We start from the raw sequence: 24,659 nt of genomic DNA, 5'->3' as shown, positions 1-24,659 counted from the left end.
GCTCACAGTCTAGCCCGTCGTAATGTCGTATCGCAAGCTTGTGAACGCGACGCAATTTTACTTTTGGTACTTGTACTTTATTGGCTTTTACTCAAGTAAATGTTGAATAAGCCTACTACACAAATTGTACTTGTAACAGAGTAGGCTATTTCTAGTCATTGTGGTATTGATAGTAAAACATGTGAGTAGCTATACTTCTTTCACCACTGGATGAAGGATGCAGTTAGCAAGCTGATGACGTTTGCTGGTTGTTTTTTTCTGTGCTTTCAAACTACCGGTAGGGCCTACTCTCGTAAATGGTAGGCTAGTAGCAGGCAGCCCTAGCCATGGTTCACATGACGCTTGTACTTCACAGTCATGCATGGAGGGAGTTTGGGGGCTGCCCGGCCACCCCAGCTTCAGTGCTCTGTCAACCTTCCCTAAACCCCTGGCCTGCATTGGTTTTACCATTGAGCTAATATAACCAACCTGCTTGCTCAGGGGATTAATTGAATCTTGAAACCTTTGTCAAACCTGGTCGTGTGAAACCAGAAACAGGATCATGTCAAAGGTCATGTCTCTAGACACAGTATGTAAATGTCTCAATTGAAGAGCAGGGAGACCAAATACAACCACCCCAATTGTATAAGTTATATTGTATCAACACTACTGTTGAAATTGGTCACACGTACCGTCACTAATGTTGGGTATATATTTTACCTGATAGCCTATAATAAATTCCATAACTAAACTAACTAAAGAGCCTACTCTTCTTTAATATTCCAACATGAAATTTAACAAAAAAGTCTTAATTGCACGTTCGTGTTGTAGGGTTGGTTGATTGAATACTTTATTAGACAGAAATGCAAACAGTCAAACACCTGGTCTAAAGGATAGCACAGTTTTGTTTCCATTAGGGTCCTATATGTATTCAATTCATAAATAAGACATTAAAAATAACTAAATTCAATATCATCACAAAATACAAAACACTGTCTGCCTTTTTCCATCTTAGAAACATTGCGTGAATCGATCAGAGCATATCTGTCGTTAGACGATGCAATTGACGATATGCACACGGCTGCCATCTTGCCAGCAAGGTGCTAACTAGGTGCAACTTCCCATAGACAGCCCATTCATCCAAACATAAAAGTCCTATTTAATTGTATTAAATACCGTCAAACTCACCAACATTGCAGCTGTACGGAAAGCTTGAATTATCCTCTTTTCTGCAATGTGTTTGTTTAATAAAAATCCACTGTAGACATGTTATGAGCTTGTGGCAGCGGTGGCCGAACGGATAGCGGATCGGTCTTGATACCGGAAGGTCGCCAGTTCGAATCAGCGGTCCGACACGTTAAAATTACCACCGCTGAAGTGCCCTTGAACAAGGCATTGAACCACTACGATGAAATGTGTTCTATGAGCAGGGCCTGGCTGGAAACAAGTTCTTGAGCTTAGCCCAGATACCCTGGGTATATATTAATTTCATTTCAGCTACTCCCTGTCAAGAAGTTCCTTGCAGATGATTTTTTTCTAAGTGCTGGAGTTTGGAAGTGCTCGTTGACTATCACTCAACAGCCCATGCGTACCACCTGTTTTGGATTTGCACATAATGCAGGAGGCAACAGGAGGTTGCTTTACTGATAAGGAGTGCTTCCACACTCTGACACTTAGGGCGCGTTTGGAAATACCCAGTTCACAGTGCGCTCAGTGTGCTATTTCCGAACGCACCCTTAGAAAAATAATCATCTGCAAGGAATTTCTTGACAGGAAGTAGCTCATAACATGTCTACAGTGAATTTGTATTAACACTTTGCAAATAGTAAGACGATAATTCAAGCTTTTCGTACAGCTGCAATGTTGGTGAGTTTGACGTTATTTAATACAATTAGATAGGACTTTTCTGTTTGGATGAATGGGCTGTCTATGGGAAGTTGCACCTAGTTAGCACCTTGCTGGCAAGATGGCAGCCGTGTGCATATCGTCAATAACGTTGATCCACGCTTTTGTTTTCACAATAAAATCTAGAAACAGTTATGCATATCAAATACAAAAACAAGTATGGATGGCCATTTCCAATTGTTTGGGAGGGAGATATGGTTTGATTTTAGATAGGATAGGGTGAAGTTGGTTATTGTCTGTGGGTGAGAATGGCTGTGCATTTAGATTCATGTGATTAACGGTTGAAGCTTAGCTTTGATTGCCCAATTCATGAGGACTCATGCTTGATCAGTAGGATCTCTGAAATGCCTCTTAAAGTGACAGTTATAACTGGGCCTTCAGCACACCAACAGGGAGAGAGATCGAGGGCCATTGTTAAGTGAAATCAATGGGACAGGATGCCTTTGAACTGGCCTGGGATACACCCTGACTTCTAAAAGCTGAGTCTCACAGAGAGGAAAGGACACAAGTCTTTGTAGACATTTCATGGTAAAATCATAGGATTTTACTATGCAGAAAAATATTATTCCTTTTTGTTGATCTGTAAAATATGCACACGATAGAAGCTTACATTTAGAAACGTGTGTGTGCGTGCGTGCGGCGCGCGCGCGCACAATTGCCCATCACTGTACTTTACTTTCCCCTGTGTGTATATGCACATGAACCCATGCACCATACAAACATCCAGAGACAACACAGCATGCATGCTCATGTGTTTGTTTTTGTTGTTTTCATGTGGGGGGGGGGGGTACCTTTTTCTTGTGCGAGGATAAGGGGGCGGCATTGTATTGACATGATCAAACAGACAGCACATCGTGGGTTACTGATTACATGATGTGATGTTGTATCTCGCCTGAGATAAAGCTTTGGCGAGTCTCAAAGTCCTGCCATTGGCAACATTTCACTCCACACGCAAAGGACTGCCAGTGGCCTCCAAGGTAAATACCATTCATTGCTCTCCACTTTGATTCTGTTATTTTTCAAGTGGAAGCACTTTGAGTTTCCCCCATGCACGAACTGTATGTCCCTCACAAATGCAGTTTGTGTTTAATTGATCGAGGGAAATAATGGAACACCAAGAGCAAGCTGTTTTTTATTTATTCAATTTTGTTTTATAGATGCATGGATGGCCATTTATATACTACACACTGTGTTTAATATGTACTACGTGTAAATAAGTAATGGGATATTTTATTGTTTGAGAGTCGACAGCTTTCCATAGAAAAAGTAAAGCCAAATTATATTATACTCTTGACGGTGGCAAATAATTGGCTTTATTTGGTAATGTGGGAATCTTGCATGCTCTTTGTCCCACTCATGTTAGCGTGTCAGCTATGTAAATAATATACAGTAGTACTGGTATTTGCAGTTATGTAATGCGTTTCAGAGGCGAGTTGAACATGTTCATGATGATGGACAGCAGAATGCGATTAGGCAAAATTCTTAGTCGTTATTAGAAATAATCACATCACAACTTGTAATCATTTTGGGGCTTTTTTGTATTGTAATTGTCATCTCTAAAGCACTTTGTGTAACTCTTTTGAGAAAGAAAGAAAAGCGTTATTTCCATTTTAGTTTTATGTCAGTGGTGGAAAAGTATCAATAGCCTACTGCAATGTAGAAATACTCTGTTACGTATCAATAGCCTACTGCAATGTAGAAATACTCTGTTACAAGTAAAAGTCTAGAATTAAAAAAAATAGTATAAGTACAAAATAAGCATAGGTATCAAAATGTATGTACCAAAAGTAGAAAGTACTCATTATGCAATGCATAATGTCTCTATTCACAAGTTTTCAAACGTATAAAATGTGTAAAAATCTTTTGACAACAGCAGATCTACACATTGATTGCAACACATTGTGGGCTTGTAGCCTAGATCGGCTATTTTCAAATGGCCAAAATGTATACAGTAGTGGCCAATGTCGTAGTAATAATCAAAATCTACAAAGTAACTACCAGTAGTAACTCAAGTTTTAAAATAATTGTAGTGGAGAAAAAAGCACAACATTTTCCCCTGAGATGTAGTGGAGTAGAAGTAAAAGTATTGAAATGTGGACATACTCCAGTAAAGTAAAAAACAATACCTCAAAATTGTACTTAAGTGCAGTACTTGAGTAAATGTACTTAGTTACTTTACACCACTGATATCTGTGGGCGGCAGCCAGTATGTGTCCGACCCAACACCAGGGACTATGTATCAGACGACCACCTCCAACCACTGCACACGCACTAGTTATATTCTATTAACATACTCTAGTCTAATCGTACAGATTGGTTAAAATAATTGCAGCGATTATGTGTTTCTGGTTTCTGCAGCACTAATTTAATTGTGTTTCTCATATCTTGTGTACAGTACCTTTCTCTCTGTGGACCATAAGCCTGCAGTATCATGAGTGTTGAGACCAAGGCACCACGTGAGGCTTGCTGCTCCAAGCTCAAGGTCAGCACCGTTGTCACCACTGTTTATGTTTAAAAGGCACTTTGTGGTTTACTGTCTAAAGTGACAATTTAAGCACTTTTAAGATATTTTTGTTACTTAAAATTAAACGAACAAAATAATACTATCAAACATTGGTAAAATTGTCGGATATTCCTAAGAAAGAAATATTGTGAAAATAGACGATCTACGTACATCGCTCGCTCACAAGGCCTCGGAACGCCGTATTTTCACAATTATTATTCTTCTACAACTCCAAGTGCTTGTCAGGGTGGGTGGTGATTATTTTGGTCTGAAACGTTTGAGAACCGTACTATGGTACCATCCATATTTATGAATTTGTGAATGAGAAATTTTGCCAAAGCCATATAGTCCTCCGTGCCAAGATGTAAATAGAGTTGATTGATTGTGTTTTTTGATCATCAAAATGATTGGGAGAGAGAAGAAAATCGTCCAGTGTAATAGTATTAGTAGTAGTATGTACATGCTGTTTGATAGGACCAAACATGTACAAGCTTTCCGCAGTATATCCATTCCATATGTATCCAAATGGACCCTAACGATTTGTTTTACTGTACATTTGTACACTCTTAGGAGTTTAAAGAACACAGGTGACTTTTACTATATGCCAGACTTGGCCATTTAACCACCAAAGGCATATTGACCTGTTGTAAAAACACTGAACTGCAAAGCATTAACATCCAAGGAGCCAAGCCACACAACGTAAAGCCCACTAATGGTTAACTGTCTTTACAACATGGCTGATCGTCTTAAAGTGTTTACCGACCCTGGTGCAAGAAATTGTAGACATTCCCCATGTTTCAAAATAGTAGTTATAGAGTAGTTCTGGAGTAGTTCCAACGGATTGTGTGGCCTTGGTCTTTCCCTAATGGGACTGATTGAGGGTAGCTACTGGGACTGGGATCAAGTCGGAACTTGATCACCTCGGGTGGGTCGCCTGAGTGAGGGGTATGATGTTCGAGAGACCCGAAACCCTGATGACCTTGGGATACATCACTGAGGATACGTCCCAGGTGCATCCATGCAATGTTTTTTGTTGTAGATTGGCATTTTTTGTGTGTAGTCAAATGTAGATCACATATTGTGTGTGTGTGTGTGTGTGTGTGTGTGTGTGTGTGTGTGTGTGTGTGTGTGTGTGTGTGTGTGTGTGTGTGTGTGTGTGTGTGTGTGTGTGTGTGTGTGTGTGTGTGTGTGTGTGTGTGTGTGTGTGTGTGTGTGTGTGTGTGTGTGTGTGTGTGTGTGTGTGTGTGCGCGCTTTTTTTTTTGTTGCAGTTCTTCATGATGTCCTTGTGTGCTGTGTACTTTGCCAAAGCCTTCGGGGGCTCCTATATGAAGAGCCAAATGATCCAGATTGAACGGAGGTTTGATATACCCAGCTCACTCATAGGAGTCATAGATGGCAGCTTTGAGTTAGGTATGTTTTCCCTGAACTCTAATAGTGCTCATACTGTATATGATCTGAATTGAAGCCCAGAATGGCATGTCAGTAGGCCAGGGTATCCTGACTGTATGATCTTCAATCCTGTCACTCCTCTTTCTTTTAATTTAAACTGATACAGGGATTCTGTATTGAGGCGATGCATTGTTATTGTAGTTCACAGCATGTACGGCGAGGGGGCAGTTTGAGCCGAGCTGAAAAAGATGGCACAAGGTGGCCCGCAACTAAGTATGAATTGAATTGGCTGGCTAGAGCTAATTATTAACAATAATAATCTGTTGAACCAGATAAACTTCACTTGTTTGTCCTACTGTATATATGTTATTCTGTGCGTCAGAAAATAAAGGGACAGGGAGCTAGATTAATTGTAGAAACCTAAACCAACTAGTCGCAGTCATCCACACCAATGCAACTCCTTGCAACTGCCATTGGGGATAATCGTGCCTCTATACTGTACATTTTTGAGGGGTGCTAGCCCCTCCTGCCTCCTATGTCCAGCTTTAAGGGTTTGTGTAAACACAAACATTGTCCTAACACAAACATTGAATGTCATTGTGAGAGGGAGGATGACTGATTTAAGCAGTCACACCTGGCCTGAGTCAAACTAGAACTGGACTCAGGCCAGGTGTGACTGCTTAAATCAGTCATCCTCCCTCTCACAGTCATTGACAATGAACGGCCAGTTTTGAGTGTTGAGTGTGCAGGCAGCGTAGGCAGGTGGAGCATTCCAGCCCATATATCCACCAATAGCTATATGGTCCAATTACCATTTAAAATGAAATAATGCTAGGGAGATTCATTCATTCATTCATTCATTCATTCATTCATTCATTCATGCCTCCATCCATCCGTCTCTCAGGCAACCTGATGGTCATAGCCTTTGTGAGCTACTTCGGGGCCAAGCTTCATCGACCCAGGCTGATCGGGGCCGGCTGCCTGATCATGGCAGCTGGGGCCTTCTGCACAGCCCTGCCTCACTTCTTCATGGAGCCGTCAGTGCACAATTTCATTCATATTTTACTGTCCTTTTAAACCTTATAAAGCCAGCTACTGAACAATAATACAAACATACTATGTTATTTTGTTTCTTGAACCTATTACACGTTTAATGCTGGGTATATTTAAAGGACGACTTCACCCATTTTCAATGTATCTTCTTCATACAATTGGTCTTCACTAATGCTCATGATGAAATAAATCTAGTCTGTCTGACAGTGACATCATCGATAGGGAATCCAAGCTAATAGAAACTGCGGGCTTTCTATTCCTGGAAAGTTAACATGCTATAATGGAAGCCATTGTTCTCACGTTAATACAAATTAAATACTTTTTTTTTAAAATCTCATTTGAAAAAAATATCTGTCAAACGATGATGTCACTGGTAGACTGATTTCTGAAGTGTCCACAGCTCTTCTGTGAGACACAGACCAAGTAGATTACTTTCTTTTATTTTTTTACCATTTTATCATGAGCATTTAGTGAGGACTTATATGAAGATGGGCGAAGTTGAAAATGGGCGAAGTCGCTGGGTATATATATATATTCCACAGCTACTGTATATCAGGGGTGGGCAACTTTGAAAATGGAGAGGGCCACTATATATCCACACTCACTCCAGAGGGCCACTATATATCCACACTCACTCCAGAGGGCCACTATATATCCACACTCACTCCAGAGGGCCACTATATATCCACACTCACTCCAGAGGGCCACTATATATCCACACTCACTCCAGAGGGCCACTATATATCCACACTCACTCCAGAGGGCCACTATATATCCACACTCACTCCAGAGGGCCACTATATATCCACACTCACTCCAGAGGGCCACTATATATCCACACTCACTCCAGAGGGCCACATTGCATGGTGCCCATGTATGCTGTATGTACAGTATATGACCTACGTGGAACCCATTTCAATGTAACAGAGTGACTTTGTTGATCATCTGTGATTATTGCTTTGCCTCCATCTCTCAGGTATAAGTATGAAACCAGTGTGTCTCACAACACAGATGCCAATGCCACAGACACCAGTCTGCCCTGCATGTCCAACAGTAGTGTGATCGCTGAGGATGAGGTGCCCTCTGCAGACAGTCAAGCAGGTGACATGACGGCCACGGTCCTTGCTGGGGATAATATTTTGCGAGAATTATGCTAAGAATATACTCCACCACTGTAGGAGTCTCTGATACTCCGAAAAAGACAAAAATGCTTTTGCAACTTAACTGCACTTTGGTGCACAAGTTATGCTCCATCATTAAACAGTGTCACGCACCGCTTGTAGTTTGTACGCCTTTATTTATTCATGAAATTACATTTTTTTAAATAATATTAATTAAAAAGAAAATGTACGAAACCAAAAATTAAGGGAACCAATAAAGAAATGTGCCCGTGACCCACAAATGGGTCCCGAGTCCGACCCACTGTTTGGGAAACAGTGATCTATTCTAAATCACTGTTATAAATCCATAAAAAACATAATGCTGCTACCAGTACTGTATAATAGTACTGTGCTAATAAAATAAAAGACAGATGTTTTCCTGGTTTTAATAATGGGTTCTTATGGCTCCACAGCCTGTGAGAAGGCGGCCGGCTCCTCCATGTGGGTCTACGTGTTCCTGGGGAACATGCTCCGAGGCATCGGAGAGACACCCATCATGCCGTTAGGAGTGTCCTACCTGGACGACTTCTCCCGAGAGGAGAACACTGCCTTCTACCTCGGTGAGTTAATAATAACTAGAGCACTGGCCTACTTGAAACGATGCAAGTTGGAAATGCATGCCCCACCCAGTTATTATGTCGGTGTCCCTTTTATGCCCACACAGTATATGGAGTTATTTGTCAGTCATGCCCAAATATGGAGTCTATGCATATGTCAGAACCATCATTGTGATGTCAGAACAGGCCAGCTCCATATATGGAGATCTATGGGTGATCAGGTGTGTGTGATCAATTGGCTAATTTGGGCCCTGTCCAGAGCCCTGGCAGAGGCTTTTGTGCTGGTTCTGGACAACAGTGTATACCACCGACTCAAGGCTGGGCTCTGCACTCCCTGTGGTGGTGTGGCACATGTGTGTCGAATTTGAAGTCGTGGGGTGAACGGTTCTCGAGTTACGTGGATTACAGACGTATGGTACACACGCACGAGACGTGGTGCTAATTTATAGATAGATAATAATAATCTGGATGACTTTATCTCCAGAGAGGAGAACACCGCCTCGGTGAGTTATTGTCTTATCTGTGGAAACGAGTCAAACATTATTGAATGCCTCAAATCCTACAATTCCAAGAGCTTGTCAGTCACAGGGTCAGGGGTCCCCAGTTCAAATTATTGTTGGAACCTTGGAGGGTCACGGCCTGAAACTGTTGAGAACCACAGCATGAATGAACACTGACAGGAATGAATGAATGAATTGAGTAAGAAGAGGAAGGAAGGAAGGAAGGAAGGAAGGAAGGAAGGAAGGAAGGAAGATTGATTGATTGATTGATTGATTGATTGATTACATTATTTGTATTTCAAAAAGGAACTACAATATGCATATTAGTTACCATTGTGGTCCATTGTAATCAAATCAACAACATTACAATACATACACTACATTACATATCAGCAACAACACTACAAGCAACTAGAAAGGCACAGTTAAAGTGTGCTTGCCCTGATGCAAGTCATGGGTTGCGGCCGTCAGGACCTGAGGAAATCAGCAGGTGAAAAATGGCATTAGAGGCCGCCAGATTTGGGTTTGATTGGATGTTGTGTTCATGCTATGTTGCTTTTATTTTACATTATTATTTGAAATATAGTTAAATCCCAATTATTTGGGGGCTTACTTGCAATACTCTCACGGCCCACCAGTGGGGTCCAGCCCACAGGTTGGGAATCGCTCGTCTAACCTGTCACCTACTCTACATTTCAGAGTGTATCTGGAGCGTGGGTTCAAACTAGACACTGGGGAAGCAGCAGCAGTTTACAATGTCTGAAAGTGTTCAAATTCCAAAACCAGTCTTACTCAGCTTAACATTCCATCGTTATTGCAAAGCTGTGAAAAAGTATACAACATACCAAAAAGGTTGAATGCATCCAATCCAGCAATAATGGAGTTGAACATTTTTAAGTTTGGTTGTATGTTTCTGTGTATAATATACACATTTACAATTTAGGCATTTAGCAGACGCTGTCCTTCACGGCAAGTACACTGTGTCCAAGCAAGGTCAGAGTAAGAGTCATTAACCCAGTCAACCAGCAATAGGGTGAGAGGTCAAGTAAATAGACTGCTAAGAAAACAAGTTATAAGGATAGAACTAAATTAGATATTAAACCAACAGTCATAAGTGTTATAAATACTTTAGATTAGGGATGCACCGATATGGAAATTATTGGCCGATACTAATACGATGTTTAAAATAATGATTTTGGCCGATGCTGATACCGATATATGTTTGTTTATATAGTTTTTGTTGTTTTCTATTTCCCTCTTCAATACAAGAAATAAATGTTCAGAATCTACAGTTTGGTAGGCTGCAACACACCAACATAGCCAACGCACAATGTATGCTTATCAACAACAGATAAATATCGGCTACTGCCATCGGTTAATGTTGTTCATGTTAATTTTATACCGATATTGACCGATAACGGCAAATATCGACCGATACCGATATGTACCCGATACATTGATACATCGGTGCATCCCTACTTAAGATATTTTCACTGGGTGTTTTGGATTTCTCCATTTCACAGATGTGTTCTACTGTAATTCTAGCTCTGCCGTTGCTGTGACTAAATGTTCACTTTTCCATTTCCAGTATCATTATTCTGTAATGGCAAACATTTATGTTGTTATGACTCACTCTCTGTCTGTCTGTCTGTCTGTCTGTCTGTCTGTCTGTCTGTCTGTCTGTCTGTCTGTCTGTCTGTCTGTCTGTCTGTCTGTCTGTCTGTCTGTCTGTCTGTCTGTCTGTCTGTCTGTCTGTCTGTCTGTCTGTCTGTCTGTCTGTCTGTCTGTCTGTCTGTCTGTCTGTCTGTCTGTCTGTCTGTCTGTCTGTCTGTCTGTCTGTCTGTCTGTCTGTCTGTCTGTCTGTCTGTCTGTCTGTCTGTCTGTCTGTCTGTCTGTCTGTCTGTCTGTCTGTCTGTCTGTCTGTCTGTCTGTCTGTCTGTCTGTCTGTCTGTCTGTCTGTCTGTCTGTCTGTCTGTCTGTCTGTCTGTCTGTCTGTCTGTCTGTCTGTCTGTCTGTCTGTCTGTCTGTCTGTCTGTCTGTCTGTCTGTCTGTCTGTCTGTCTGTCTGTCTGTCTGTCTGTCTGTCTGTCTGTCTGTCTGTCTGTCTGTCTGTCTGTCTGTCTGTCTGTCTGTCTGTCTGTCTGTCTGTCTGTCTGTCTGTCTGTCTGTCTGTCTGTCTGTCTGTCTGTCTGTCTGTCACCAGCATTCATCCAGACCATAGGTATGCTCGGTCCTATTCTAGGGTACATGATGGGTTCTTACTGTGCCAAAATCTACGTGGACATCGGCATTGTGGACTTAGGTAAATCATTTCTCTTAAAGTTCCATTCACACCCCTTTCCACCGGTTGGTTCCCAATGGGAACCGGTTCAGTTCTTTTTGGTTCTTAGTCCATGAGCCAGAGCTCCAAAATTGGTGGGAAAAACTAGACCTATATTAAATTGTTTATAGGATCAATACAAGTAAATTAATACATTCCACAGTAGTAGCTTTTTCATATTTTCCTACATAATGACTCATTTGCATATTTAAAAATCACACCCGTGTGAACTGAGTGGTGCAGTGACGTCACACACTAACCATAGCAACCATGCTCACCCCTACGTGGCCCCACGTACAGGTACACAGGTACACAGGTACATACAGACAAAGCTGGTTATTGGAGTGGTTTGCACCACTCAAAAATGTAAAATGTGTAATACAATAAATCATTGTGTTCGTGTAAGTACTCAACTTTGGAAGTTTCATGGTGATAACAATCTAATATAGGTATGGTTTTGCACACTCAATTCATAATTAACGTTCCAATTTTGGAACTCTGGCTCATGGACTAAAAACCATAAAGAACTGAACCGGTTCCCATTGGAAACCAACCGGTGGAAAAGGGGCCAGTGAGGAAAAGCAAAGTATTGACTCTGTATCCACTTGAACTCCTTTGTCCCTCTACACCAAATCTCTTCTTGGTTCACAACTCGTTGCTATGTGACGTGTTGTGAACTACCCAATACTCAGGCCATCTGATGGGGAAGTTCTGCTTTCTGTCCCTAAATTCAAAACTGTAACATGGAGAAGCAGCAAAATACCTTTCTGTTTGCCGCTGCCTTTCACTGAGTTATTTTTCATTTTCTTTTTATTTCTCTTCTGCACTAAATTGTATTTATTTTTTACTTTTACTCTACTTTTAAATGTTTCAATCATTTTTTGCCTTGTTGTTGAAATGTGCTATACAAATAAACTTGCCTGGACTTGTCAAAAGGAACAGATCTATAAGCTAATAATGCATGTGATGTGGCACGTCTTTAGCTTGTAGATTGTCTTTTTTTCTCTCTCTCGCAAACGCCACCGTGGTACAACAGAATATTACTTACTGCTTCATCTTTCTCCTTCTCCTCCCAGAGAATATTACCATCAACCACAAGGACTCTCGTTGGGTGGGGGCCTGGTGGCTGGGCTTCCTGGTGACCGGCACTCTCTGCATGCTGGCCGGGATCCCGTTCTGGTTCCTCCCCAAGTCTCTGACCAAGCAAGGCCAGAAGGATCCAAGCAGTGTGGAGCCGTCCAAAGAGGCAGAACAGGAGAACTTTCTAACGGAGGACGACCGTGCCCCCAAAGAGGAAGAGAAGCCTGTCACTCTGGCTGAGCTGGCCAAAGGTGTGGAACTGCATTAAAAAAGGAACCCCCTTGAAGCCTAAAATAGTGCAAATCAATAAAACATTTAAAACGGTTAAATAATTATATAATTATAGTGTTCCATAATGGATCTATATCTGTCAAATCAGAATTTTCGAATAGCAAAGCAAAATAATTTACAATGTTCAAATTCAATTAGCATTACTTATGTAAACAAAGGTAACGGTAGCTTTGGCATATCTACTGTGTCATTTAGTTGTGCTGGATAAGGATTCTGCAATAAAACACATGTGCATGCCAGGGATCAATAATGTGTAATCTACTTGGATCAGAGTTAATCTCTCTCTCTCTCTCTCTCTCTCTCTCTCTCTCTCTCTCTCTATCTCTCTCTCTCTCTCTCTCTCTCTCTCTCTCTCTCTCTCTCTCTCTCTCTCGACTAATAAAGTGATATGGTTAGCTAGTGTGTGAGGTTTAAACAGTGTTGTGACAGACCTGGTGATATGGTTAGCTAGTGTGTTGTGACAAAACAGACACAGGTGCAGGCATGTAACTTCTGTAACACACATGTACTGTATATGTTTAGGCAATCCATACGTAGCACCTGTACATGTGGAGTTTTTGAACAAACCTACTTTATGACCCGAGTGTAACAACAGCTATTCATTTCTAAGCAAGATCATTGAATTAATCTCTGCTTTTTTTAACCGCTTGCATACACCCTACAGTATATAAGGTGCTTTATTGTCTACTTGTACTTGATCACTGGCCTCCTTTTTTTTTGCTTCTATCTTAAAATAGATAAAATAGAAAATATGCTGATGTAGCTATTCAAGCTCACACAGCTTGTACTGTAGTGAAAAAAAACAAAGTGTAAAAAAGAAGTGAAAAAAAACTGTAGATAGGCTGTTTTCGCAGAGTGATCACCTATTTTTTTTTAGAACAGTGACCCTAGGGTTAATGTGGCTAATAGAGCTACTGGCGTTGACCGTCTTTCTTTCTCATTGTCCTTTTTTGTGTCCTGTGTCATCAGATTTCATTCCTTCTCTGAAGAGGCTTTTCAGCAATGGTGTCTACCGGCTCATCATCCTGGTCTCCCTGGTGGCTGTTAATGGCTTCGTCGGCATGATCACTTTCAAACCCAAGTTCATGGAGCAAATCTACGGCCAGTCTGCCTCCAAGACCATCATGTTGATAGGTACTGTACAGTGTAGCGCCAAACATGCTGTTGGCTACAATTATCATGTTGAGAGGTACAGTACAGTGCAGCACCATCTTTGTTATCGTTGTTTAACGCACTTTGAATTCCAAGAGGCAGTCGAAACAATGATGTTGTTGGAAGGAAGTGTGACTTCCAGAGATCAACTTAACTTGAAAGTGAAGCGCAAAGCACTGTAGGTGTTCCAATTTTGTGTTTGTTTTCACATATAGCCTATAAAACTGTGGTATGTTTAGATACAAGCCATGCCTTTCTTTACCAAGGGCTCCGACAGGTCTCACTCTGTCGCAGAACTTTTGCCCAAGTGGGAGTGATTTTGTGCAAAAAAGGCAGTCCCGGGCTCCGACACGTTGCTCACGTTTGTACATGTCTGTACGTGCATGCAACGTGCGTGAGTGTTCTGAGTGTACAAATTATATTATTTTATATCAATTACAATCAACCTTTTTAAAGCTCAGGGCAAGTCAGTTATTTTCTATGTAGCTTTTTCAGAACAATTAGTTAATTTTTTTTTTTTAAAGGACCATTTCTACCCAAAGTAAGACCGACATTAGAAGTTAAGTGGCTCTATCCTAACTCTAAATTCTAGGAAGTGAAGTGAGGTTTGAGCTTATATTTAAACTGCTACAGTAATAGGAAGACTAATTCAGATAAAACGTCTCAATAAGTTAAATGCCTACAGCCTGATTGTTTGTTTTTAACTGGAGACTGGATGAATGGTATGGTAATATGCAGTACGACAGCCATAAAGACAATATTGTCTCTTATATTACTACTGTGTAAACATGGCTCTCTCTCTCTCTCTCTCTCTCTCTCTCTCTCTCTCTCTCTCTCTCTCTCATATTCTATCCATCAGGTACCATGAGCCTGCCCGCGGTGGCGTTGGGCATCATCACAGGGGGCTTTGTGCTGAAGCGCTTCAAACTGGGCATCATTGGAGCAACCCGGATCTCCTTCGGCACCACCCTGCTGTCCTTCGGTCTGCTCTTCATCCAGTTCTTCCTCTACTGTGACAACACCCAGGTGGCAGGGCTCACTGTCGACTACCAGGGGTGAGTCAGTGGTCCTATATGAATTTGATTGTCCTTTTCCCAGTAAGTGAGTGATACTGGTTGGTTGGGGTTTAGCCCTATACATTTTGGCCATTTGAAAATAGCCGAGCTACAAGCTCACAATACGTGCGATGGGCACATTGTGAGCTTGTACTGTAGATCAGCTATTTGAAAAGAATGTGACATATAGTCACATTCTGCATAATGAGTACTTTTTACTTAAGTACATTTTGATACCAATAGTACTCATGTACATTTTGTATTCCAGACTTTTACTTGTAACAGAGTACTTCTATATTGCAGTATTGGTACTTTTTCTTAAGTAAAACTGTGTGTGTGTGTGTGTGTGTGTGTGTGTGTGTGTGTGTGTGTGTGTGTGTGTGTGTGTGTGTGTGTGTGTGTGTGTGTGTGTGTGTGTGTGTGTGCGTGTGTGTGCGTGTGCGCGTGCGCGTGCGCGTGCGCGTGTGTGCAATGGACACGTGCACTTTGTGTCTGTGTTTGTTTGTTGGCACATCATGCAGGGCCTCGCAGGTCTCCTACCAGCCGGAGACCATGTTGTCCCAGTGTAACATGGGCTGCTCCTGCTCACTGAAGCACTGGGATCCCGTGTGCGCCTCCAACAGCATCACATATGCTTCCCCCTGCCTGGCGGGCTGCCAGAGCTTCACAGGCACCGGCAAGGACATGGTGAGTCGAGTCGAGTCAAAATACATTTGGTGCTGTACCAGGTAAATTATACTTTGCATTAAACCAATTCAATAGAAAGGGTCCAAGGTGCACATATCACCACCACGCTGGGTTGCTTATGGCTTGTTCCAATTTCTCGTTGAAATTATTATTGTCTCCACCAGGCCGAAGGCATGGGGAGAGAGTATGTTTTGCACTCCGTCCGTGTGTGTGTGTCCGTCCGTGTGTGTGTGTGTCCTTCCGTCCGTCTGTTACCAGCTAATCTCCGGCACCGTTAACCCGGTCGATGCCAAACTTTGCACACACACTCCCTGGATGCCAACGATGAACCTCTGCCCCACATTTTCCAGAACGGCCTGTTATAGCGCCACCATGAGGCAGCTTTTCACATGTTTTACCTGAAACTGCACCGATCTGCGTGAAACGTTGCATGCACACTCCCTAGAGGCCAAGGACAAACCTTTGACCTGCATTTTCCGCATCTGCCTTTTATAGCGCCACCAGGAGGCCGACTTTTGTAAAACACATTTTTTGATATTACTCTTCCAGATTCTGTCCAAGAATCTCACAAATCGTTACACAGTATCTCTATGGTCATGTGCTCAAGTCGGATCTGTCCGATATTTCATATTCCATCCTAATTGGCTATAATTGGCTTTCACAGTTTGCAAGATTGCCCCGTTTTGAACAAAAGCCTCAAATCATGAACGCAGCATGCAATTTACGTGAAATCTTTCACACATTTTCTTACTAGGCTGAGGAATATATCCCGCCCTTTTCACATTGGCCTGTTATAGCGCCACCAACAGGTTGATTTTTGCAAAACACATTTTTGGAACAAAATGCCTCAAATCATCCAATTGTCATCAAAGGCGTATGAAGAAATGGCACCCTTTTCACATTGGCCTATTATAGCGCCACCAGGAGGCCACAACCTGACCTGGCCTGGTGGAGACCTGTGCCCCGAGGGGCACTTTTTCTAGTTATGATATATTCATGCACGTGCGTGCACACACACACACACACACACACACACACACACACACACACACACACACACACACACCATTTTGTTCCCAGCTTGTCAGTCAGTGTCAATCAACAAAGGGTCATTTCCACAGCCCTTTATTGTCTTCCTCACAGGTGTTTGGCAACTGCACGTGCGTGCGGGAGATGATGACCCCGGGCATGAACATGTCTGCCGTGCTGGGCCAGTGTCCCAGGAAGGGTGACTGTGACCGCGTGTTTAAGATTTACATGGGCATCACAGTGATGGGAGCCTTTCTGTCTGCATGCGGTGCCACGCCGGGATACATCGTCCTGCTCAGGTCAGACACAATTGATTTGTTTCCCAAAGCTTTTCATGTCAAGGACCCCCAAATTGACACTAATTAGCCCGCGGACCCCCATTTGAAAAGTTATGACAAGGACCCCCCCCCCCCCCCATAAGAGAAGATTTTTACGGCTCTAGCAGTGATTCTCAACACATTTAATTTCAAGGACCCCCAGTTTGACATGCATTAGATTAGTCAAGTCTACGGACCCCCATTTAATGGCATTTCTATCTCTGGGACCCCCAATTTATATTGTAAAAAAACAAAAAAAACAATGTTAATTTAACTCTGAGAGTGTCCAAATGCCATTTGGATGATGATGATGATGTTTTATCAAATTCAACATAAACAAGGTGGAACCAGCCAGGGCGGACCAATCAAAAGGCTGACAAATGGTGAAACCTTTAGTTACTAGTAAAGGGCCCTATTTTCGCCATGATAAACCGTTAACAATACATCTGCTGATGCACAAACTTGGACACATCATCAGTGTTGTTTCCTGGAATCTTTGGGTGTTTCGGGTCTTGCAACAGACAAGACCCGACCAAGGCTGATCAGACCCTGGCCTGTGTCCAAGTGTCATGCGAGTCTGCGACTGCCCCCACTGTCTCTTGGGGGTTCAGAGACAGTCAGTGGGGAAGATGGCTGATGAGATGTTGGCGACACTAGGAGGCTCCAGGCACTGTGGGTTGACTCCGGGCCTGGCTCCATCTTCGTCTGACCAGAAGTGCGTAATCCTTCTGTGCGTTGGGTCGTCGTTGCCGCTGAACAGCACACATCTCAGCTTCGGTACAACTCCAGTTCAGCCTCTGGAGTTGCACCGAGGCTGATTTTAAACCTTGCAGGTTTTACCGCAGTCTGTCTCCACCCCTTATCCCTTAACTTCTTTGCTTTTTGTTTTTTCTTTTTCATTTTGAAAACATTTTCAAATTGTTCGACTAGCCGATCTACATCGACACATTCAAAAAGGTTTCACTCCCTAATTCAAAATTGGAACATGTTTCGACAAAGAATAATACAAGTAGTAACATGTGAATGTTTCTGTACACTGTTGTAGGTCCATCCAGCCGGATCTGAAGTCACTGGCTTTGGGTATGCAGACCTTGATAATAAGAACTTTGGGTGAGTACACCTGCAAGCAAATTATTTCAACACATGCACATGTACACATTTACAATTTATTTAAGAGAAAGAGAGAGAGAGGCTGTAGAAATATGTCAGCAATGCAATTTGCAAGATAGTGGATGAAATTGCTCTTCTGTAGCTCTGTAATTGACACATTTTCAAGGGGGGGAGGTTGATTGATTGATTGAAATTTGTATTCACAGTATGTAGACTGGGTACATTTCAAACGAATGCACAAGTCAATACAAAAACTGCTACGAGGATGAAATCGATAACACTTCTAAGAAATCATCAGTTAAAGAAAGTGAAAACAAAATCAGACCTGTCTGAAGTGAGTGGTGCAACAGAGGTAACAGTTGGCAACAGTTCGTACCCTAAACATACATACGGACATACACATGGGACATACGGTACAGACAGACATAGGGAGGGACAGACATTGCTGTTTCTAGGAGTGGTTGCACCACTCAAAAACATGTATATAACATGTACAGTATTTTCTGTACTTGTTTCAAGCTGTAGCCGACCATAGGTGCTTTTTGAGAGCGTTGTTTTAAGGAGTCTAGGGATTGGTGATAGCTGGTCAATTGTTTGCTCATGTTAGCATGAGGGTGTACTGTAGGTTAGGGTGAGCAAAAGGGTTAAGATAAAGGCTTGATGAGGGTTACAGAGGGTAGATGATTAATCCTTTCAACATAAAACTAGCACATTTCATTAACAAAATATCTGTGTTTCTGTGTGTACCTGCTTTCAGCTGGGATCCCCCCTCCTATCTATTTTGGAGCAATGATTGACATGACATGTTTGAAGTGGGGCACCAAGCGATGTGGAGGCCGCGGAGCGTGTCGACTCTACGACTCCGATGCATTTAGGTCAGTGTTGGTTTTGACTGAATTTAGTCATAGTCTTTTGAGTAAAATATAAATTAGTTTTAGTCCTAATTTTGTCACCTGAAATGTTTTAGTGTTAATGAGCTAGTTTTAGTTGACTGAATTTGCGCGATGGCAGGCTCTCGGTCAAATCTGGTCACAAATATCATACGATATTTGAAACCATTTGTACACTCTCAGCGTTACTGACCTCCCCAGACCCCACTTTGATAAACCACTGTCCTAGATTTTTGTTATTATTACACACTGGTATCCGATCGGTACTCGGTGTCTACCAAGGCAGAATAGTAAATTAGACCAGGGGTTCTCAACGTTTTTGGCAGGGGACCCCCGGAAATGCTTTGGCAATGTCTTGGGACCCCCGCCCCGCCCCCTCCCGACCCCCAATATAAATTGACTGCTACAATAACCTTAATAATAGAGACAATACACCATAAATAAATACTGAAACCAGATATCATCATTAGGGAAGGTGTATGCATGTACTATGTGTACTATATGTAAACTCTTCATTTCCACTTTCCAGCCATTCAGTTGCAAAACATTTATAATTTGGGGACCCCCCAAAATAATTTGGCGACCCCCCGAGGGGTCGTGACCCACGGGTTGAGAACCCCTGAATTAGACCACACAAAAGGATCCAGACCACACCGGAATTTTTTTGTTTAGATAGTTTAGTGAGAATAATTTAATTAGAGATACATGTATTGTGACTTGTGAGATTCAGAATTTACATTGCATATAATCCAAAAATAATCCAAAATCCCAAATAGTTTCTAGCATTGTCCATGGTTTTTATGAAAAGAAGATGACGTCACAATGTTGTTGTTAGTTCATTAATGGGAATACTTAATACTGTCCGGGATGTCACATGACGAGGTCCGACGTGGCGATAGTTGGCCACCTCTCGTTGGTCCAGCACAGTGGTGATGTTGGTGGCATAGTGACATCTAGTCACAAGACCCAATGGTGCCTGTTGTACTGTATCTGGGAGACGCTGGTGTTATAGCAATCCTGTAGCTCTCTCACCTAGAAATAAGGACCCTGTCTCCTGCAAAACTAGTCTGTTGCCTTTGTCTACACATTCCAATAGCTGTTATCAACGCGTATATGATATCTATTCTACATCCGAGCATAGACATGGTAACGCCCCGCCTGCCTCTGATTGGCCTACCGACACTGCCCGTCTTGCCCCCATGGTCTCACAAGACTGTCCTCCGATACGCAAGGTTACTCCGTGGTGGGAAATAGTACAAGAGAATCATGGCAGCTTGGCACGCGCGACAGTAACTTGTAACTTTGTAGAAGAGGCAAACTAATATTGTTCGAGCCGTTTGCTTTGATTGAATAATTATTTGAACACGTATGTACTATGATTTGATGTGGCTGTGTTCTAAATTAAAGTGTTAGTGTTGATTATCGTGTATTAATCTAATTATAGTAAACTAATACTATTATACTAAAAAAAAGATCAAGGGAAAAGAGACCTTTTTACAGTACAATAATGTTTCAAGTTTACACAGGCCAACAGCATAAACAATATCAGTTTGCCTCTTCTACAAAAATAAAAGTTACAGTATTACAACTTAGTGGAGTAGGGACAGAGACCAGGGGTGAATGTGGCGTCAGTAATATGATAAATGATGAGGTCGTAAACAGGGGCTAGGTCAGAGTTAAGATGATTAGGGATGTAACCGGACAAATATGATTATGATGACATGACCAACATGGAATTGTTTGTAAACAAAGTACCATCAGATACATCTCTAGTTTTAGCACCTGGCTGGCAGGATCTGTTTGTCGTCCTTTTTGTGGTTGGTTGTCTTCCACTTCTCGGAACAGGCCTAGCAGGACCCCGACAGATAAGATGGTGTACACAGAATATACATTTTCATATAGTTCCTTATTTTCTCACTGCACCTTTGCCCTCACCGTGTGTCACTCTTACGGTCTTCCCCCATACACTAGTACATCTTATCTATAAATGCACCAATTCTCTGTCTGTCTGTGTGTACTGTTGTAATCCACGTAACTCGAGAACCGTTTGCCCCACCGACTTCAAATTCGACACACGCGTTCCACACTACCACAGGGAGTGCAGTGCTCGGTGTCGAGTCGGTCGGACCAACGGTTGTCCAGAACCGACCCAAAAAGTCCCCTGCCCGGGCTCTGGACTGGATATATGGACCTGGTCTGTTCTGACATCATTCTGACATAGACTGCATAGACTTCATATTTGGGCATGCTTGACAAATAACTCCATATATGGGCATAAAAGGGACACAGTCATGTGTGGGGATGCATTTCCAACTTGCATCGGTTCCATGTAGGCCAGTGCCCAACTGGCACCGCTCTAGAGGCTCTGGACAGGGCCCCTGGGGCCCAGGCTCTTGACAGGGCCCACATTAGCCTATTGATCACACCTGATCACCCCTAGATCTTCATATATGGAGCTGGCCTGTTATGACATCACAATGTTGTTCTGACATTCTCCACATATGGGCATGCCAGATAAAGAACTCCATGGGCATAAAAGGGTCAAAGACATAATAACTGGGTGGGGCATTCATTTCCATCGTTCCATCGTTCCAAGTAGGCCTTGCCCCACGGGCGGGCACCGCTCTAGTATGGAAAATGTGAAGAGTGAAGAGATACGTCTCAATACTGTAGTATGTGTGGTTATGATTGAAAACTTTGTTCTCTGATTGAAGATATCTCTAAAGCTCAAAGCTGCTTGGATTTACCTTTGGCTGCCAATGAAGTGTGTTGCTAAAGCTAAGCATTAGACATATCATAGTGCTACATAAGTCACTACTCATTAACTACTGTATGTGTGTCCATTTTAGATTCTCATTCCTGGGTTTGGTAACCGCGATCTATGGTTTGAGCTGTGCACTTAACGGACTCCTCTATCGCAAAATTGTGAAGAGACAGAAGAAGGTAGCCTTAAGGAACCAAGCTGCGGAAAATGCTATCGAAGCCAATGGAATTACCAGTGGACATGCTAACATTAACATCAACAACAAAGAGGATATGGAGAGAGACAGCACTATTTGAGTTGTTTTTGTGTCATGCCCAGCATTCAAGCCCATTCAAGTGCCAGTGAACTTTTACACTTGTATGCATACAGTATACACACTGAACTTTTTTAAACACAATGGACACTATGCTGGCTCTGTATTTTTAAAGGTAAGAGCTTATGCAGTGGAAACAATTTAGTGAAGATGTGTAAAAAATGGTTCATTCACTTGCCTACCTTCAGTATCTTAAGTATAACATACTTTAATTTTGTCGCTGTCAGGCGGAAACCTTGTATGTCTAAAACTGTTACTATTCAGGAAATGGAAACAAAGAACCTGTGTTCCAATGAATACAATGGAGTTATTATTTAGTCACAAGCTATTCTAATACTTTTCATTGGTGCAATGTTTATAAACCCACAGACACACTTACACCAATTTAACTTTCACTTTAAAACCTAATCAGAAATAGCAAACAATTTGAGATCTACAAGCTCACGTTGTGAGCTTCTAGATCGGCATTTTTGCAAATGTCATGTGACACTGTAGCATGACAGTCACAGAGTAGCACGTTAATTATGGAAAATGAATTGTTTTTATTTTTTTAAACATGGATATAGGCTACAAGGTTTCTGGCCGAAAGCAACAATTGGTTCCATGCATGGGTGTTAAACTGTTTGTCAGTTTGTTTTACATGGCCTGTACTGAACAAACATTATATCAATGATTATCGTAATACACAACTTAAACCTTTTAACAACATACATGACATATAATTTACACACCCTTTAATGGTGCAATAAATATGTACATTTTAGTCTATGCAAAATTAATTTAGACTGCATTTTTATGTTTTATTTTTTTAACATTTAAGTCACATGAGTTACATTGACAGAATCCTCTCTTTGTTCAGAGCACGGTGCTTTTTTGTTTGAAGTTAGCCTTTCAAAAAGTCTTGGTCATTTTATCGTCTCAGGCTTAACTGAACACACCAGACAGTTTTTAAGTTGCTCGATTCAGTATTTAGATATTTGATATATTTTCTATGTCCCGCCGGCCGCTCCCTTCCTATACAAACTCATTGTAACTTCAAACTCCATTTTAACCATGTTATATTCATCGAAAACACCCGTCCTTTTTTCTGGTGATTGATTTTTGTATTACTTTTTTCATTTATTTTATTATTATTATTTGTTTGTTACAATTTGTTTGTATAGGAAGGAAATTAATATCAAATATCTAATTACTGAAAATATTTTCTGGGGTGTACACAGCCTGATTAGACTATAAAATTGGCAATTTTTAAAAAGTGAAATATTCCTTTGTCTAATTCACGTTGGTTGCTATTGCCCATTGTACATGTTATATAGACTAGACACCTGTGTGAACTGAGTGGTGCAACTCCCCCCCTTCCCTTCCACCCCCCCCCCCCCCCCCTTTCTCTCTCTCTCTCTCTCTCTCATTAGCAGGCAACAGTGCAGCACTAGCTCTCTCTCTCTGTTTCTGGCACGACAGCGCCCCTACTGGTACTCATGAGTCACACATGAGTCACACACAAACATAGGTTAACACATAGTCACACACATAATGTAGGTTAACACGGACATTGCTGTTCCTTGGAGTGGTTGCACCACTCAAAAATGCATTCCTCTGAGAACAGGTCTTCGCCAGGCCAGGGTCCGGGGGCACATTTTGTCCACATATTTTGGAATGCGGTCACAGCTAATTGGAGTGGAATTTGAAAAATCGATTTGTGTTTGTTTTGGACAAGATTTGTAGGAGTACAGTAGTAGCAAAACATTTGTTTTTAAGTAAATATGAAATGGCAAAACATCTAGTCTGGCACAAATGTTATTTTGATTGTTCAACCTACAGTTCAAGAGTTATAGGCCAAATGTGATGGACCCTGTTATAGTGCCAGTGCGCCACCATGAGGCTGATGTTCCTTGGCCTACTGGGAGTGGGCATGCACCTATTGGCCAACTGCTGCTGCTCTCTCTCTCTCTCTCTCTCTCTCTCTCTCTCTCTCTCTCTCTCTCTCTCTCTCTCTCTCTCAAATAGAAGGTAGGTGGACACTACCATCTTGTGGCAAAGTTTAGACATTGCCTTGTTCCTAACTTCCTAATTCACTGTGCATTGAATTAGATTTACAAAACAATGATGAATATAATGTATATTTTTTAAGCATGCAGTAGATCCATTTTGTGGTTTGTATGCAAACGGTTCTTAGTTTGAGACCTCGTCATCATGGTTAGCAAAACCAATCACTTTAGAAATTAATTTCTCCAGTCCAAAACTATAGAAACTAGAAAAGTGTGGTTGCCGCAGTAGCTTACATAGGCCCCTCTCACTAATCTTGCCAGCCAATTACAATGTCACGTCACCCCTGTGATCATGTGTAAGTAATGTAATGTATACATAGAGACATTACCTTTAATCCACCCAACACTGAAACATATCTTTATTACGTCACCATCGAAAGCCAGTTATACCCCGGCATTGATACATATCTTCATTACGTCACACTCAAAATCAGTATATATATTATATACCATGAGCATACGCATAAAAAAGCCGGTACTACCACCTTACTTGCGCGCTCTGCTTGCGCAAGTAATAATAGCAGTAATGCAATACAGTGAGGACATGAATAACAAAA

The 24,659-nt window shown here is 41.8% G+C and overlaps 1 protein-coding gene across 1 annotated transcript; it reads left to right on the top strand.

Moving 5' to 3' along the window:
• Nucleotides 1–4,295: 4,295 nt before the first annotated feature.
• LOC306916241 (solute carrier organic anion transporter family member 1C1-like) lies at nt 4,296–23,709 on the top strand. Its single transcript, XM_079494056.1, has 14 exons — nt 4,296–4,366; nt 5,657–5,798; nt 6,682–6,814; nt 7,807–7,931; nt 8,404–8,550; nt 11,250–11,348; nt 12,443–12,697; nt 13,707–13,871; nt 14,749–14,944; nt 15,466–15,631; nt 16,775–16,959; nt 18,023–18,087; nt 18,845–18,962; nt 21,827–23,709. The coding sequence occupies exons 1-14, from the start codon at nt 4,316–4,318 to the stop codon at nt 22,035–22,037; spliced, it is 2,058 nt and encodes a 685-aa protein (XP_079350182.1). The 5' UTR covers nt 4,296–4,315; the 3' UTR covers nt 22,038–23,709.
• The last annotated feature ends 950 nt before the right edge of the window (nt 23,710–24,659 follow it).

This window comes from Electrona antarctica (genome assembly GCF_951216825.1).
Source record: "Electrona antarctica genome assembly, chromosome: 23".
NCBI classification, from domain to species: Eukaryota; Metazoa; Chordata; class Actinopteri; order Myctophiformes; family Myctophidae; genus Electrona; species Electrona antarctica.
This window is presented reverse-complemented; position numbering and strand designations above follow the sequence as displayed.